At 38.6% G+C, this 17917-nt stretch overlaps 2 protein-coding genes, 1 long non-coding RNA gene and 1 pseudogene across 3 annotated transcripts in view; 1 reads left to right on the forward strand and 3 right to left on the reverse strand.

The window, feature by feature from the left end:
- Nucleotides 1–373: 373 nt before the first annotated feature.
- LOC149107033 (uncharacterized) lies at nucleotides 374–7228 on the reverse strand. Its single transcript, XM_089296761.1, has 3 exons — nucleotides 7112–7228; nucleotides 5869–6627; nucleotides 374–3527 (listed from the first exon to the last, which is right to left on the reverse strand). Exons 2-3 carry the CDS (start codon nucleotides 6602–6604, stop codon nucleotides 3412–3414), a joined length of 852 nt encoding a protein of 283 aa, XP_089152887.1. The 5' UTR covers nucleotides 6605–6627; nucleotides 7112–7228; the 3' UTR covers nucleotides 374–3411.
- Nucleotides 7229–8699: 1471 nt separating this feature from the next.
- Nucleotides 8700–17917, forward strand: part of LOC149107034 (roquin-1-like) — a 64896-nt gene continuing 55678 nt past the window's right edge. The window contains exon 1 of the mRNA XM_089296762.1: nucleotides 8700–9780. Within this exon, the coding sequence (XP_089152888.1) occupies nucleotides 8989–9780 (792 nt within the window). The 5' untranslated portion in view covers nucleotides 8700–8988. The remainder of the gene's footprint in view (nucleotides 9781–17917) is intronic.
- On the reverse strand, nucleotides 10729–12167 carry LOC149107035 (uncharacterized). The gene is made up of 2 exons (XR_016209402.1): nucleotides 11733–12167; nucleotides 10729–10967 (listed from the first exon to the last, which is right to left on the reverse strand). It is a non-coding gene; the product is annotated as an uncharacterized LOC149107035 (long non-coding RNA).
- Nucleotides 12745–13814, reverse strand: LOC149107036 (uncharacterized; annotated as a pseudogene).

Consider the following 17917-nt stretch of genomic DNA (forward strand, 5'->3'; position numbering starts at 1 on the left):
AATCAAATTTCTAAACATTTTCATGCATATTTAATTGTCTTATAATAACTGACCCAATCACTCTGATCTGGGTATCATTGGAAACTGGATCTTTTCCTCCTTCAGAACTTGAGTATAAGTGATGCCAATTTTGGTCGAAGGTGATGACGTCAGAAGTGTAACAAAGGCCAACGCTCATCACAGCAGGTAACTGCCGACACAGGTGTCAATGGGTCAAGGGAGATAGGGTATCTGTGAAGCCTGTGAAGTAGGTCGTAAAGTGTCCAAAAGAAAAACAAACCTGAATTGGCCTTTTTCCTGTAAAATTACTTTGTAATAAGTTCGAGTACTTTTCACGTAATTCAGTCGTTGGCAAACTCAACTGAACGCAAAAGGCATTTCGACACCTTTTAATTAACACTATTTAATCATATCTTATTTACAATCCTTAAATGTGTTCTTCTTTAGTTCTGATTAACAATCTTTTCTCCGCTTGCTCTTGATATCTTTCTTTAGATTTCTTACATGTCAACTTATTTAATTAAACTGCCTTCTTATAAATCGTGAAAGCTTCGCTTTACGTGCATTTTTTAAACATGCCTCTGCTGAATAAGTATTTAAAACATAATCGTTGGATTTGATTTACGGTGATAGTAAATGACCCTGATCTTAGTACAACTATATTGATCACTTGAATCATCTTTAATTAAAGCTGAAGTTAAGAAAGAAAATATGCACGGTGTTTCTATCGAGTTCTAGTATAAATCTAGATCTACTATCTACTATCGTTCGGAATGCCGTTGTCTGATTGGCTACACTACTCACTATCTATTCTGTGATAGATAGTGAGTAGCGTAGCAGTGTGCCCTTGTTAACAAAATGAAAGCCGCTTTTCGGCGTTTTCGAAGTGTCTGTGAAGACGATTTAGATAAGTTTTGAACGACTAGTAGATTTATTCTCAAACAATTAGATTATTCGCTCTCGATTTCTATGCGTGATAGAATTCTCGAGCTCATATTCTAATGGATTAATAGAAACACGCGTGGAAGCTTGGGACAACGTCAAATGAGTGCGGGAATAGCTTTTTCAAGTTGTCCCAAACTTCCAGGAAAGTTGCTACAAACGCGGAGAACATGTTTTCTATTTCGCTCATAAAATTCCTAGACGAAAAAAGAGAAAACTTGTTTACTTTGATCATCAAAACGTAAATTCTCTTCGCTCGCGCCATCATTACGTTAACAGCTCTATCCTTCCATACGGCTGGCACGCCTGAAATCGGATCCAGGATTCAGCAGGAGGGAAAAACTTTTCTGTCCTGACGTCAATGTAAGTTATCAGGAATAGTGTTGAATTCAGGTAACTTTTCTCACTGGAGATGGCATTAAATATTCACGAAAAGGGATTTACGATTTCCAAAACCATATGAAAAAGCGATATGAAAAATATAAAAAAAAAAGTGAAAAAAAAAATGTGAAAAATATGAAACGTTTTGCGTGTCCAAGCTTCCAATTTGGCGCCAAAAATGGGTCGCATGCGTCCGGCATGGCACCTCGCTCGCAGCTCGTCGAGTGTCGCCAGGTAGGGTAATAGCTGTGTTATTTTGAACAAAATATGCTGTTCCTTGTCAAATTAAACCCGGAATTCTCAAGTAAACTATTAGAAGAGGCCAAAGCAACTTTAGCATTACCTTTATTTTTGTTAGCTGCGAAGAAAAACGCTATTGTCGATTCGGTAGGACAGCTAACTTTTGACTGCCGCTCGTACTGCGGGCGCAGCCGCTGTATGCAAGGATGTTTCTATCGAGGTAACAAAAGAAAAACGATTTTAAGGCAATCAGCGCACGTATTTTCTATGGGCTATTTTCTAAATGAGTTTAACATTGAATATAGTTTATACATCGGTAGCTCTTTTAACTAACTTTTCTCATTTGTATTACAAAGTGATCGGGCCGAACCTACAAAATTGCCCAAAATTGCCTCACAGTCATGCTGGGCTACAATGTAACGGAAAATGGGAAAAGTTAACCGCGGTAAACGGCTATTGTGATATCTAGACTAATTCAAAACCTAGAACTCAAACTTTGTTAAGTAAAACTAAACTTTAAACTGACTGTAAGGGTGTTTAAGGTAGTATTTTTACTCATAGATGAAACACTTCCGAGGCTAATGTGTCCAGACGTCCCAAGTTTCATGTAATTCTCGTACGTTTAAACTTTATACTGGCATGGTCTCACAACATTCATCAATCATTATTTATACGGGCAATCATAAAATATTACACCACAAGTAAATCTACATTGTACTTCCTTTAAACATTTCTCCATCTGTGGTCTCGACAATCACAGAAAATGCCACCGGTGTTATTCAAACCCCAAGTTACAAAATAGTGTCACTTCAGGGGCGTAGCTAGGAGTTGCGGCGGGGGGGGGGGTCCTGGGGTGCTCGTGACCCCCCCTTTTGTAAGCCTTTCTTAAGCAAACAATTTACAACAGGTGGCGAAAACAACATGACAATCTAGTTAGTGCCCTCACTTTGACACAGTGTGACGCCCCCTATCCCCCTTTGAAAAATCCTGGCTACGCCCGCGCACTTAATCATTATCTTACAATTTCTCAAAGCAAGCAGAACAGTGTCTGATGTACACAATGTTAAAAGTAGCTCCCCTTCGTTCCCCGACCACGTGACCAAAACAAGAAGCTGTCTTTACTCTGTGAAATTCTAATGCAGTTGAATTCCGAAATCCCTACAAAAGTTTAATATCATGTTTTAAAAAATCTGTCTGCAATGAACCTACTTCTGCACGTTTTCAAAGGAAAATATAACTGTGTATAAACGGTCTCAAAGTGAAAAGCCAAACCATACACATGTTAACACGTTCCGATGAAAAATTGCTTGCCTTAAAATTCAAGCAGTTTTGTAAATCATGACCAATAGCCATAATCGGGGACTGTCATGACATAACAATATCATGATGACATGACTATTGAGAAGGAAAACTAGTCTGTACAAAAAGTTACTCTTAAAAACGATCCGGTATTTGCTTTTTGTTGTTGTTGTTTTCATAACACCTAAGCTTTGAAGTAAAGTAAGTCTAATGAAGGTTTCCTTCAAACTGAAAGCCGTCTTGTGTATCATGACATATAATATGGTGACATGACTATTTAAAAGGAAACCAACTAATCTTGTTACTTGTTAGGGTAACGACGTAACGGGTAACGCGTGACAGGAGTATCTTTACTATTATTATTATTTCGATAGCTGGAGTAGCACTCCCGTTAGCCTAAATAGCGCTCTGGTTTGACTAAACAGCGTTTCGGTAAGCCTAAAAAGTGCTACTAAATAACACAGACTCGACCTTAGCTCTCAATATTACGCTGACTGTGTCTGTTATTCATTTGTGTGGTTCCCATTCCCAGGAGAGAAAGGAAAACAGTCACGTGTCAATTGGGTACCTCTCTGAACCATCCACATTTTCATCTCTGTATAACGAACCGTTTGAAGGGGAGCGTAACCTAGCGTAACCTCCAGATCTTGTTGAGGATGGCATTTCTGGGAATAAAAAAGAAACGTACTTTTAAAGCCTGTTTGAACAAGACTTATTGAACGGGTTTGGTTGTATCAGTGTAAACATTAGATTAATATGTACTAAGTTTTAGATGGCCTAATGTCAGGGATACTCGTATATGGCAAACTTTAATCTGGGTCATAACGTTTTCGCTTTAAAGTGATCGCTTTAATACTCTTTCTTTGGTTATAATTTCGTGAAATTCAGTTTAACTGAGAAAAATAGTAGTAGAGTTTAAGTTGACACTGCTTTTGGGATAAAATCGCAGTCAGTCAGCAATGTTACTGATATCTATATTTTTTTGTGTGTGTGAAATTTCTGGAGTCAGTTTATTTGTCTTACATGTATATAGCCTAACCAAGGTTTAGCAGAATCAGCGTGGCTTTCATAGCATAGTTGCTTTCGTATTTTCTTGGCGTTACCTTTTACCTCATGGATGCGTTACATCCTACACTTAATTGATTAAGCGAAATAGTGACATTATTCTATATGCAAAAGGTTTCATCTACATATATATGATGATAAAGAACCTGGAGTGAGGTCTCTCATATTCCTCCAACCTGTCAGGCTCTTGAAAAGTTACGCGAGTGCTAGTCCAGATCATTGTGGGATTATATGAATGTGAAAGGAGCATGTTAGAGACGGATCCGGGGGAGGGGTTTAGGGGGTTGACACCCCCTCCCAGAGTAGCATTTTATTTGTTATTTGTTCCACTTGATCACAAAATAGTTCAATGTGGTACTGAATGGTGTTATAAAGGTGGTTTGTTTCACTTACACCAATTTACTGGTTGTCAAGATAGGAAAAGAAAATGTACCAGTTTGGCAACTAGTACTACACTATTATTTTGGATTTTCTGGTAATTAAAAGGGAAGCTCCAGGGGTTATATCATACCTTCACAAACTTTTTTCAAGTGTCAGAGATGCTGAAAATGGTGATTTAAAGGTTAAATCAGAACTTTTTTTTTTAGACACACGGCCAGGGAGCCCAATATAGAGGCTTGTGCCTGTGGGTGCTTACCATCCATGCAGTGGTGTCAAAAGGTAAGGTGTACTGAACCCCCTTTCAGGAATTCCTAGATCTGCCCTGGCAAGTATCACAGTTATTATCAATTTGTACCTCTGTAAGAAGGGACTATGAATTAAATGATGTGGTCTTTATACCATCCAGCATTGACCCCCTGCATATAAAAACATTCCACCCCTAGAAACCTGCTCAAGCATCTTAAGGCAATATTAGGTTATCCCTTGGTTAAGACCCCCTGCGAAGTTTAAGACTTATTCCTTTGAAAACAACATTCATGTTTTTTTTTTTTGCCTTGAGGCCAGATCAAAATGAACATTAATAGGAATTTAGTGTCCCTAAATCGCATAATAAGATATTGTTAAGGTGGTCACATTTCTGATGATGTCATAATCTTGGCAATAGGAAACCCTCAAATGGGGCGAGAATGTTAATAAGCAACATATCAGAAATCAATGATTCTTTGAAGAAACTTTAATGATCTTTGCATGGAATGGTGAGAGTTTTTATTCTCATAAAAAGGACATTTTCATATTTTTTTCTCTTTAGAGACAAAATATGTCACAATTGACTTGTTTTACTAGTTAGAGTAGTTTTCAATTGAGTGCTGTAAAACCGAAACCAAACCAACTACTTACCAATTAGATTAACTCAGCCAATCTCAAACCAATTAGTAAAACCAGAACCAAAACCCAGGTAATTGCCTGATTGCTTTCGACACTCAATTGAAAACCACTCCATCTCTTAAACGATACTGAACCACTGTCAACCATTCCAGCGCAAATCACATAAGGGACAACAAGACAATTACCGCACGCCATATCGTTTCAATTTACACATATAAAATTTGTTGTATGGCAGCTCGCTTGCCTCGGCCATTTCCAATTTAACTTTAATCCAATCAAACATTGATTACAGGTCAAGAGACCTAACTAATAAACACTTAAAACCAACAATGAGTTAACTTTATGTTCTATATTGTTAACCAAGTTTGAAGGTGTTTTGATAAATTGCTGAAGCTATATGATTGTTTTCAGTTGTTTCCAATATGCCTACATGCTTGAGATGTTTTGGAATGTAACATCTCCTCTTATTCTGGCAATTATTGATTGGATGCGTTTTGAAACTTACATCAACCTGTTCTTTAAGAATCAGCTTCACAAAAGGGGGGAAAGTGAGGAGGGGGGGAGGGTGGGGAACTTATTTCAGATTTTGGCCCTGGAAGTACTTATTTGAGAAATTTTGGGAGAATTAAAAAAAAAAAACATAAAAGTTATAACAGTGCAAATCGATAGTCTCACCTTGTAGATTAATGCTTCCACCCGCCTCCATGAAATCTCCAAGTAACTTGTCCAGAAGTTTATTTGCCTCAGTCTTTACTACGTAAATGAAGTTGATCATGTAGAGAACCATAACAAATAATTTAATGACAGCAGTGGCAATGTTGAAATCTGCTTTTCCCTCGTAATGTTGATCGTAGCAGGAGAAGGTCTGGTTGAATCGCACTGGTGTTGGGTCAGTTGAATAAAGTGAACACTTGTACACCAGAGGTGAACTAAATTCATATTTAGACTCTATAAAATTGTACTGAAAACAGAAATATATTGTTGATAGGCCAACACAAAAAAGTTGAACACCCAGGGACAACAGTCGCATCCTCCTGAACTTGTCTGGTGACCAGTTGAGTGGTGAATTAACTGATTGCTGTGACTCCTCATTCTGAATCATTCGATAGTGCTTGAACTTCCACAAGTACCTTGTATTTTGAATCATGGTAATTATCTGAACGGGAAAGAAAAAGCCATCCAATGTAAACATAACATAAAATTTTACACCCAGATCTAAAGTGAAGTTGTCATAACAGCGTTGTTCAGTGGAAACATTCCATCTGGGGACACAGCTGAATACTTCTCTGTCATCTGCATTAATGCTTTGTTGAAAACCAAATATTGCGAAGTCCGAGATTACAAGCGCAAGATATGGAATGAGTCCAAGCACTATCTCTGATCGAAGTATCAGTTTAAGTAAGTCCTTCATTGCAGAAAATCACAGCTTCAGATCTAGAGTTAAGAAAGGGAAAATAAGCACTTTAGCTTATCATATCACTCTAGCTAGGCCTGTAGCTAAACCATTTGCAGACCCTTGCATTTCAAATTGAAACCCCATCAGGGGTTCCCATATCCCGTTAATTTTTGGCCTAAATATCCCGTACATGTCCCGTTAATTCCAGTTGCAAAAATTAATAAACGATTTTCCTACTCAATATTGCGTTTTATCCCATTTTGCACTCACAATCTCTTTGCATATTTGTGGCTCATAAGCCGGGCAAACTCTTTAAAGTCGAATCATCCTCTTTAAAGTTAAAACTTGCCTGCCTCAATTTCGTTAATTTAGAAATTAAAGTCCTAAACACTTTCATCAGTCAAATATCTCCAAACCCGCCATCTTGTCCAAATTCAGCAATTTGTTGTCTCCAAATCCCTCGTTTTCAGCGGGCCACTCCTGGAGTTTCGTCTCAGTTAAAACCTTTTATGCAATACTAACCTTCAATGTTATAGTAGTATTCACAATGGATCAGGTTTCTATAAATTCTCTTCCAGAAATGGTATCCGGCCCGGAGGCAATCACACTGCGGAAATGCTTACCAAAACCGACTCCGTAATTTTTTGTATTTTGCAGAACTTCCTCGTACCCAGACTTCTTTGCAGTACTTCCTCGTAACCAAACTTCTTTGTCGAACTTCCTCGTATCCAGACTTCTCTCTCTCTCTCTCTCGTCACCAGAGACCAGCTATCAGTAGAAACCAAGGCTTATTCTGAGGTAAATATTTCAATTATATTATTGATTTAGAGTACGACACACGATGCCTAAGAATAATTTGCCATAAGCCACATGTCAAATTGTTTATAAAGATGACTTTGAAATGGAATTTTTCGTTCCGTCATCTAACTAAGGGCATAATTTGTGCTTTCTAATTAATATTAGCTTTTCGTCTAGCGCGCTTGATTTTCACAGGCTACACTAACCGTTTAGATGTGGTATAACCATAGCATCACTGTTGTGTTTTTTTGAGAATTACTTATTTGTCGACATGTTAAGTTTACTAGGAGAATATATAATTGGTCTCAGACTTGTTCAGGAATTGGTCTCAGGTCTGTTCAGGAATTTCAATGAAAGATGTAATGCCAAATGGTTAGTTTCTCTTTAGTTAAACAATATTGATTTAAGCTTTACCCTTTTACGCTAAAGCATGAATCAATTGTTGTAAAGTAAACAATTTCACTGACGTCCTATGGTAGGCGAGTTCTAACCCTTTTTCTGTTACACAAGACATTTATTACCAGGACATGGACTACAAATAACACGTATCGAAAGTTTGACTGCATTTACAATTTAATGATACAATTTATCTTAAGGACGGTGCCTACTTTTGTTAGTGTGCATACTTTCTGCACATCGCGCAAGGCATGGTTCAAGCGCCATGCGCGCTGGGGTTGGCATTGACGCAGTCAACTACGCTACCAAGTACACGACTAAAAGAAAGCAAAATTTTCCTACTGTGACCAAATCAAGTTTAATGATCCTATACTTAAACCAGGAGAGAATACCAAAATAGCAGCATATCGCTGACCGCTAACTGTTAAAGTCATCCAGCTGAAAAACTAGCTGTTTTCTGTGGAAAATTATACTGAAATCCAACTGTAAACATGTACCTGCAGATGGCGTAGGGCGTGCACAAAACAAGTGCAAAATACGCAAATGTTTTACTTACCGGGGAGGTTACAGGAAAAAATGTAACGGACACCGTAAAAGTTTTCCAAAAAGATCAAATTAACTTTAAAAAATGCATGGTAATACCCCCACATTTTATGTTATGAAATGGAAGTGGCAAGCCTATTCAACACGTGATTAGTTTCTGGTTATGAGCAAAAGGTATTTAGACTATATTTCAGCTGAACCAGAGGAAGGCTGTCAGAGACGCTAAAAGGGCTGTTGCAACAATTTTGTTATTAAAAACATAGGAAAAATGATTTTCATGCTACCATTTACCATGCAGTTTTAAGATCTTTATAAATGTGTGAGCTTTTCTGTTAGTAAAGGCTAATTCGAAGGAAATCTGTGAAGAAACATCCTTTCCTTCCTTTCTCAGAAAATGCTGATGTCAGCATTTTTTGAGATTCAAGGCTAATTATCTCGAAAAAATGCGTGGCTACCCCAACATTTCTTTGTGGATTCCAATAGCCCTTGCAAAGGTCAGCTGCTTTTCCCACATGGTCCTTTAATCTGGCACAAAAACCTTTGTATTTAGTGCACACCATCCTTAAAGAGTGTTCTGTTTATTTTTATTATCCCTGGAGACTTGTGGTAATTACATGCATATCCAGCGACAAATATCACCTGCAAAATAGCTGATATCAGTCATGCCCATTCAAACCTCACAGTGGACAGAATTTCTCCTGTGTCCTATATGTAACTATCAATTTGACGACTGCAATCGGCAACCAGTCACCTTGGGATGTGGACACACGCTTTGCATTTCCTGTTTGTCAAAGCTGTCTAAAACACAATGTCCATTTGATCACGTTCATACTGATACTGACATCTCCAAGCTTCCATTTAACTATGCTTTGCTTCAGCTAGTTGGAGTGGAAATAACAGAAGACAAACTCCCCCCCATAGAAAGTATACAACACAATGCAGCTCAATACAGAACATCCAAACGTTGTATTGAGAAGCTTGCATTGTTGTTAAAGCCCTTCACTGGTGCTGCAAATGAGACAGCTAGTGGAACAAGTAATCGTTGCAATCAGGGTTCTTCAAACAATCTCCTCTCAAGACCAATTCAGCGAAAGCTTGTGTCTCTAGTTAATTGTCAGCTTGCTGTCCCTGATGGTCGAGTGAGGGCCATTTGTGCTGCCAGAAGCCTTGGGGAAAGGACTGTAACAGAGCTTGTGCTATTGCATCAAAACAAGTCAAAGTTGCCTTCCCACCTCTGGGCTGCTATGCGGGATCGTGGTTGTCAGTTTCTGGGACCAGCAATGCAAGAAGAAGCTTTAAAACTAATTTTGTTGGCTCTTGAGGGTGGAGAGGCTTTGTCTAGGAAAGTTTTAGTTCTGTTTGTGGTCCAGAAGCTGAAATCGCGGTTTCCACAGGCTTCCAAAGCAAGCATTGGTCATGTAGTCCAGTTGCTGTACAGGGCATCATGCTTTAAGGTATTCATAATCTTAATGAACCAGGATTGGCACTATGTTAAGTTAACTGCTCTCTGAAATTTGTAAAATCTCCTACCACTTCCCTGGAAAATTCCTCAAAATGGTCTATTTTCCGTCTACTCCTGGAAACTCCTGGAGTTTAAAAAGGCATTTTTTCTAAAAACATTTATAACACAAAAAGTCTGTCAGTTCTGGGTCCTGGAATTATTTTTAATTTGGAAAACCTGGAATTCGAACATCATTAAGTTAGAAGTCCAAACCCTGTTGTACTCCATCACTGAATTAAGTTGAACTCTGCTATTTTGAATGCTTAGGAGAAAATAGTAAAGATGTAGTTACACTGTATGTACTTACTGAAGCTCACCCTTGTGAGATGACTTTAAGAATTCCTAGGAATTCCTAGGAATTTCCTAAGAATTCCTAGGAAAAAATTCCTAGGAATTCCTAGGAATCTAAGGTGTGAATTTTCACGGTAATTCGGACTCGGAATTCCTAGGAATTCCAAGGAATTCCAAGTTTACATAGAGCTGACTTGGAATTCCTAGGAATTCCTAGGAATTCCAACTGAAATATACTCACCTTGAAAATTCCTTAAAATTCCCAAAAATTCCTAGGAATTTCTGAGAATAACTTGGAATTTGTAGGATTTTTTGAGAATAGGTTGGAATTTTTGGGAAAATCTGAGAAAAACTGGGAATTTTGTATCATTTGTAGGCCAGACAAAATTTTGATGATAAATGCCTAGCATTAAAATAACAAATAAAGTCACTGATATCACATCAAACAGGTTTTAAATGAATGGTTTATTACATTGGCTCTCATGAATTTAAACATAAGAATAATCATCCTGTTTCTTTTTCATTACATCAAGAATCAAAAGTAAAACTGAAAACAGATATGAAGGTCAAACTTTTACATGTTTGATAAAAAGAGAACTTTTTCAAATAATTTACTTTTTTAGTTTACAAATCCAACAATTTTCCATACACAAGATTTTACCTTAAATTATTGTTATTGTGTGGAACATATCTGGATTTTCATGATTGTAAGGAATCAATGATAAGAACAAAACTGAGACATTCCTTAAAATTAAAAAAAGGCTGAGTTTGGGCAAACTTAGCTGCTGTTCAGTTATTTCTGTTGATTCTGCAGCTAGCCTCTTCATCTTCATCTTTGTTGTATGACACCTAAAACAAAATTTAAAAAAATACATTACACTGCGATATATATGAGGTACTGTAAGACTAAGATCCAAATATTTATGTGCTCACAGTTTAATACATGCAGCTAATTAAGGCCTGACTGTAAGCTGGTTGAAATGTTAAAAGAGAAGACTTGATAATTGTGAAGGTGCTTGTATACTATTGATAAATATGTTACATAAATCTTGAGCTTACAGTAGACTAAATCAAGGTTTTCCTTCTTCTATAAGTGTATCAACAACACTCGAATTGGAGGATATATATCACGGTTTTTAGCCAAATTTAGACATTAGAAATATTAAAAAAGACACTTAAAACATTAAAGGAACATTGAAATAATAGAGTAAACGCAAAAGAATATACGGATGGACAAAATTGAAGATCAACACGGATTGCCATACAGTCAGGCTGAAACACACAGGAGACATATCAAACTCATGCAGACTGTGGCTGCCTCGTTGGAGTTTTTGTCAAGAACTTTGACTGGGATCAGCGAGAACTGCTATATTTGTTTCGTTTGAACAAGTGTGGCGAGAGAAACGACTTGTTATTCGCAAATCAAATTGTTTAGGCATGCCCTCTGGGCAACCTAAATTGTTTCAACCTTGCTTTAGCCAGAATTCATTTCATGCCATGACTGAGTGACCCACTCGTGTATGATTCGTGATGACAAAGTTCATTCAAAAGCTTTTGTCGAAATAAAAGAAGTTACTTTGTATAATATAGGGTTACTTGAATTTGATTACTCACCAAATAATTTTGTATACAGCTAATCTGCCCTTTGAATTTTTCCCTGTTGAAACATCCACAGTAAGACTTTCTTTTAGCTCCAAATCTTCGCCAAGAATAACATGTTTCTCATTAATGACACTCACGCTGTTTTCTTATAGTCACAGGACCGCAGAAAAAACCATTTTGATATAATTTTGGAAGTGAAATCTACTAATACGCACGAGCGATCAACTGTTAACGCTAAATTCAAAGATGGGCGCCAAAAGAGAATGACTAACGCGATCTTTGTCACGCTCAGTCACGAGGATAGTCACGTGAAAATTCGCGTGCTGTGATTGGTTCAGTTGATCAGTTGAGGAGAGAATGGAAACTGGAGAAGAAGGAGAGAGAGACTGGCAACAAGGTTGCCAGACCAGTAGCTTTCGATAGTAACTCTGCTTCCCTTTCCACGCTGTGTTGGTGGTCCTTTGAAAGATGGGTCTTGCTTCAAAAGGAAAAAACTACACAAACTTTTTACGAAGAAATCGAGGAAACTGGAACGTAGTTTAACTAGTTGATCTGTTCCCGACGGTTGTCAAGATAACAAAGGATCGTGAGGCACTTAAATCAAGTTCACTGCAAAGGTAAGGAATCCAATTTTATAGGGATTTTCTGTTATGATAAGCTATAATTCTAAATGAATCAAACTAAGCAATCCATGCATGGCTTAACTGCAGAATACCCTGCCACTTCAAAGCTAACCCCCAAAATTGACTGGATACGCGGATACGCGGATACGAGGATGGAAAGAAGAGAGACCCTGGGGACGAAGCTTTGAGCAATAGGAGTGGATACGCGGATACGCGGATACGCGGATATGAACTTCGCGGATTAAAAAACAGAACACTACTCTAATAGTTCTGTCGGAAATACTATTTTACCATTACACTTATCCTTTAGTCACAAATTCTAGTTCAACGGTTATAAAACAAAAGATTACTCTGATCGTTCTGTCAGAAATACAATTTTACCATTACGCTTATCGTTTAGTCAGAAATACTATCAGAAATACTAGTTCAAAGCAAACTTTCGTGTCCAACTATTCTAATTTGTAAACACGTGCAACATCCTTCAGAAATACGATAAACAAATCTTTTCCACGGTTAACATACCGCCAAATAAATTCGGCCAGATATGACGAATAATGTTCTTTCTTCCTTCCATGCGTAGGAAGGTTCACTTTCATCTGCCTCCAGTGTCCTTCCTGTTTATTTGTGTCATAACCCTCAGGACTAACGAACTCTACAGAGTGGTTTACAGTTTTGTGAATGTATCCGTACTTATCTAGGTTCACATACGCTTTCCAGCAGTCGCTCACTATGGTGGTGCCTGGTTCAATCCATTCTTGTACATGCTTCAATAATGTCCTTCAGTCCTGTCTTCCACGCATACAATGAAGCACTTTCTCGATTCCTCTTCGATTCCGCCGAAAACCCACTGTCCCTCCACTACATGCCCGCGATGATACTTTCTCTTTCCAATCTTCGATTCGTCTATTTGTACAACTTTTCCAGGTCCTCCAAGTTTCTCTCGGTTTTCAAACAGTGTCACTTCACAAAGTTCGCGACAAAACATGTCCCAGTCCACTGCAGTGTGGGAGCCAAGGCCAAGTTGCTGTTTAATTTGCCATTGCTCTAATCCTTGGCTCCACCAGTACGTAAATTTTATAACCTCTTCTATGGACAGGTTGGACTGTTCAAACCAGCTTCCTTCTCTGATGCTCTTTTCTGTTCTGTGCCTTTTTCGCCCAATTTGCCTCCTGCATTCCCAAACATAACCATCAGAACGGTCACTGCACTCTCGAAGCTTCATTTCGGAACAGCAAATGTCACATATACGATTTGTCGCAAGAAGCTTTTCTTTTTTTAACCATTCAATGGTGTAGTCTTTCGTCCAAAGGTGATTTCGAAGCAGTTCATCATACGTCAAGAAACCAGTTTCGTTATTACGCCTTCCATAACTTCCTATAGAATGTGAACATTGTACACCTATTTCTTTACGCTCAACGGCCGCGCACCCAACTTGTATTCCTATTTTTCTTTTATGAGTCACAGAGTACATTTTCTTCCAATTTTCTCTTTACGCTTCTGATAAACGTGCAACGCATTACAAAATGTCCTTACCCTGTTTTCCGAATGCAAATTGACAACAAATGACCATTAATATTTCCATTCGCTTTCTGTTTCTTACACCGACAATAACTTCACACGCTTTGTTATAAGACATCTGATAAACGTATAGCGCATTAAAAGATGTCCTTATCCTATTTTTCATATGCAAAATTTACAACAAATGATCAATAATATTCCTTCCGCTTTCTGTTTATTACACCTACAATATCTTCGCACGCTTTGTCATAAGAGAAGACATTTGTTACAGCTTCTATTATTCTTCATCAACAAACAATACCACCAATCCCACTGGGCACAGGCAAAACCCAAACAATAACTTTGCGCTGTAACAATAATTGAAATCAGCCCAGTCAAACAACCAAAGACAATATTTTATGGTTTAGATAGCTTTCCTTTTGTTATATTCATTTACCCCCACACGAACTCACGGTAATATTATTAAACGTACGTTCTTATACAATTCAACTTTCTCTTTAACTTTATCGCACCTCGGTAATTCAATAGCACGGAAACCTCCTACAAATAAAACATATAAATATGACCTTGTTTCCATACCTTTTTACTCTAATTCCTCTTTATGTTTTCAAATTCATTATCTGTAATTATCAACAATTTTTCATTTTTGGTGTCAAAAAAAAAAAAAATGACATGTTTCGCACATTTATGACACAATAAGCCCCTATAGCGTTTCAACAATAGAAACAACAAAGCAAATGATACGCTAACATGCCGACAAATAAATCCTACACAACGTTCTCTCGCCCATAGTCAAGCTGCACTGGCAATACTAACAACTACTTGATCTTGTAAAGATGTCTTCTTCTCGTCTTGCGAAGTTGCGAAAACAACCAGACAGCACCTGGGCACTACTTCAAAAATAAACAACAACAATAGAAACAACAAAGCAAATGATACGCTAACATGCCGACAAATAAATCCTACACAACGTTCTCTCGCCCATAGTCAAGCTGCACTGGCAATACTAACAACTACTTGATCTTGTAAAGATGTCTTCTTCTCGTCTTGCGAAGTTGCGAAAACAACCAGACAGCACCTGGGCACTACTTCAAAAACGTTTAATCGCGCTCCCGGATCCGTTCGAAAAACTTTCTCTGCCTAATGTTTGGAACTTCATCGTCAACAAGTCTCATTCCTTGAGCACTAATCCAGGATACGTATCCACAAGTCTTATCACCACGACAACTTTCATTGCTGGATCAGCAAGTACACTTGTCACTGGCACACAAGAGATGCCTCTAAACATCTATTCAATCTTCGTTGGTCCACCGACGACAGGGAAATCACAAGCCATTAAAGAATGTGCTGTTTTTCCGATGGTTGCAGTGGTCAGGGAAACAGATTCCTCATCTCCAGTAATTCAAAAGTGCACATCCTCAGGACTTATAAAGACAATCGCTGACAACAAAAAGGGATTCCTCTTGTCCGGTGAGATTTACGATGTCTTATTTAAATTACTGAAGTCCGACGAAGAGAACGCCACTGGAGACGTGCAAGTTCTGTGTCAGCTATTTTCTGGAGAGGAAGCTTCATACAGGTACGCCACAGAAAGAACGCGCGAGATTGCATCAAACACGCCTTTTTCCATACTTGGTGCTACACAAGTTCCGTTTGCCGCCCGCCTTGTCACGCTATTAGACCAGGGACACGGTCTTATTGACCGATTTTTAATAACATTTCCAAAATGCCTCAGGCCATCCCCACAAGAAACGAACCAAGCAGTGGAAGCATTAAAGGAAAGTGCCCTTTCAAATTGTGAAGATATATTCATAGAAATCGCTAGATTGCATACATCGCGCTCAAGCTACACACTGACGCAAGAGGCAAATGACACTGTCAACGGTCTCAATGAAGAGTTCATTGCAGAAGTCAATGAAGCCATTACAGAAGGCAGGACCCCGCCAAAGACAAAAAAGATCGACGTAATTCTGCGCGTAGCTGCCGCACTCCATGTCTTCAACCATGTCGCTTCGCAACTTCTCGAGCATACACAACCCACACCGCCAGCAGACAAGATTGAAAGATCAACACTCCTCAGTGCCATTGATTACGTTACTTGGGCCGAATCACAGAAAGAAATTTTTGTTGAGGTAAGCATTGTACATAGTATTTCACTTCCCCTCATCCTATCTCTCTGAGATACAAAACATGTAAACAAAACACAGGTCTTCCTTTATAATACAACGTGATAACATCCAAAAACGCGCAGCCGAATAGCCATAGTCACGTAAGTAGCGAAGTGTCAATTTCTCGTTCTAAAAACGTGAAAAAAGAAAGTAATACACAAACTGTGTAGTCGCGTAGCAAGGCTTAAAGATTTGTTTATAGTTCGAGTGGCCGGGTATTCTGCAATTTCTCCCCCACGTACATACCCTGCCATACACACGAATTTCCACGAGACCGCTTACGCCGTACCCAGTCGGTAACTAATTTGAAATGCACGTAATTTTAAATAATGTCACAATGGCGTACCTATGCATTGTGCTTGCTACACCGTACGCAGTGTTGTCTTTTAACGACTACTTTACCAACGGAAAATAATAACCCGTAACATGGAGAGTACAGTCTACGTTCTTTTAAGAGTCAGAGCCCAACAGAGCTAAACAGAATGTATGTTTTCCGTTTTAAAAATGATAGTTTACGTAAAATAAGCTAAAATAGCACATTTCACAAAGAATTTCCAACCGATGTTGTGCTTCGAAAAAAATTACCCTAAGATCACACAGCGAAGAACCTAAGAGCGCGCCTAGCAATAAAAAATGTGAATACAAATCATTCGTTCTTTAAAACAACGACCACGCTTTCCAATTCATACGAGTATAATAGCGCACATCTGTATTTTTTTGACCACAAAAACAAACATGTCCCCCTTTTTTATGTGATATTTTTAGTTCCTGGGCGAGTTGATAACACCAACACTGGACGACGAAAAACCGCAGCCGACAGCATTAGCAGTGAAGACCGCCTGCATCCTATTCTCCGGACCTGTCTTCACCTTCAGGGCATTCAAGCAGAGCGCCACTCGAAAGTTGCGTGGGATTGCGGAAGCAGAATTTCGAGATGCCATAGTCAGTTTGGAAAACTCTGGAATGGGAAAAATCTTTTCCTTCAGGATCCCGCGAACCACAAACCCTGTCACAGTTTTTGTGAAGAATAACCCAGATTCAATAACATGGCCGAGTGATCTGTGCTCACAAACAGAGTTTCGGCAAAGATACCAGTTACCAACGCATCGCAGTGTCACTCCTGCCATCAAGAGAGGGTTAGAATCAAGAGGCCATGTACCCTCAGGCTTTTTCAGTGATTAACGACGATCATACGAACTATGTACAACACATTCCCATATCTTTTTGAACTAATTTTTGTCGTAAATGATATTCTGGTTCCATCGGTTAAGAACATTTTCCAATCAATATAAACTATGTAAAATATTTTCACATGTAGTTTTCGAAAAAGTTTTCATTAGTTAATGTGATTATTACATTTCAGATTGGCGTGCTACAGTCAAAATGGTTTTAAATATTAAAACATTTTACACTTCATGGATCAAAGTATCTTCGTCCATTAATACTTCGAATCTTGGATTATTTCTAAGGGAGGGCTGGTGTTCGCCACCACGTATCCACGTATCCGCGTATCCACTTCAATATACACTTGGATTATTTCTAGGGGAGGGGTGCTCTTCCTAACCACGTATCCACGTATCCGCGTATCCACTTCAATATACACTTGGATCATTTCTAGGGGAGGGGTGGTCTTCGCCACCACGTATACACGTATCCGCGTATCCACTTCCATATACACTTGGATTATATTTAGGAGAGGGGTGGTGTTCGCCACTACGTATCCATGTATCCGCAGTCTTCAAGGAAGCAGCTTTGAAATGGCAGGGTATTCTGCAGTTACTCCAGTTCTTCAATGGTTCTCACAGATTCAGTTCGCTTGTTTCGGTTCGACAAAATCAACCATCGTTTACGTCTTTGTTGCACCATTAGCCGATCATCGTCAGTTAAT

This window comes from Orbicella faveolata, unplaced genomic scaffold (assembly GCF_042242905.1).
Source record: "Orbicella faveolata isolate gen_17 unplaced genomic scaffold, um_ofav_v1 contig_27, whole genome shotgun sequence".
NCBI lineage: Eukaryota > Metazoa > Cnidaria > Anthozoa > Scleractinia > Merulinidae > Orbicella > Orbicella faveolata.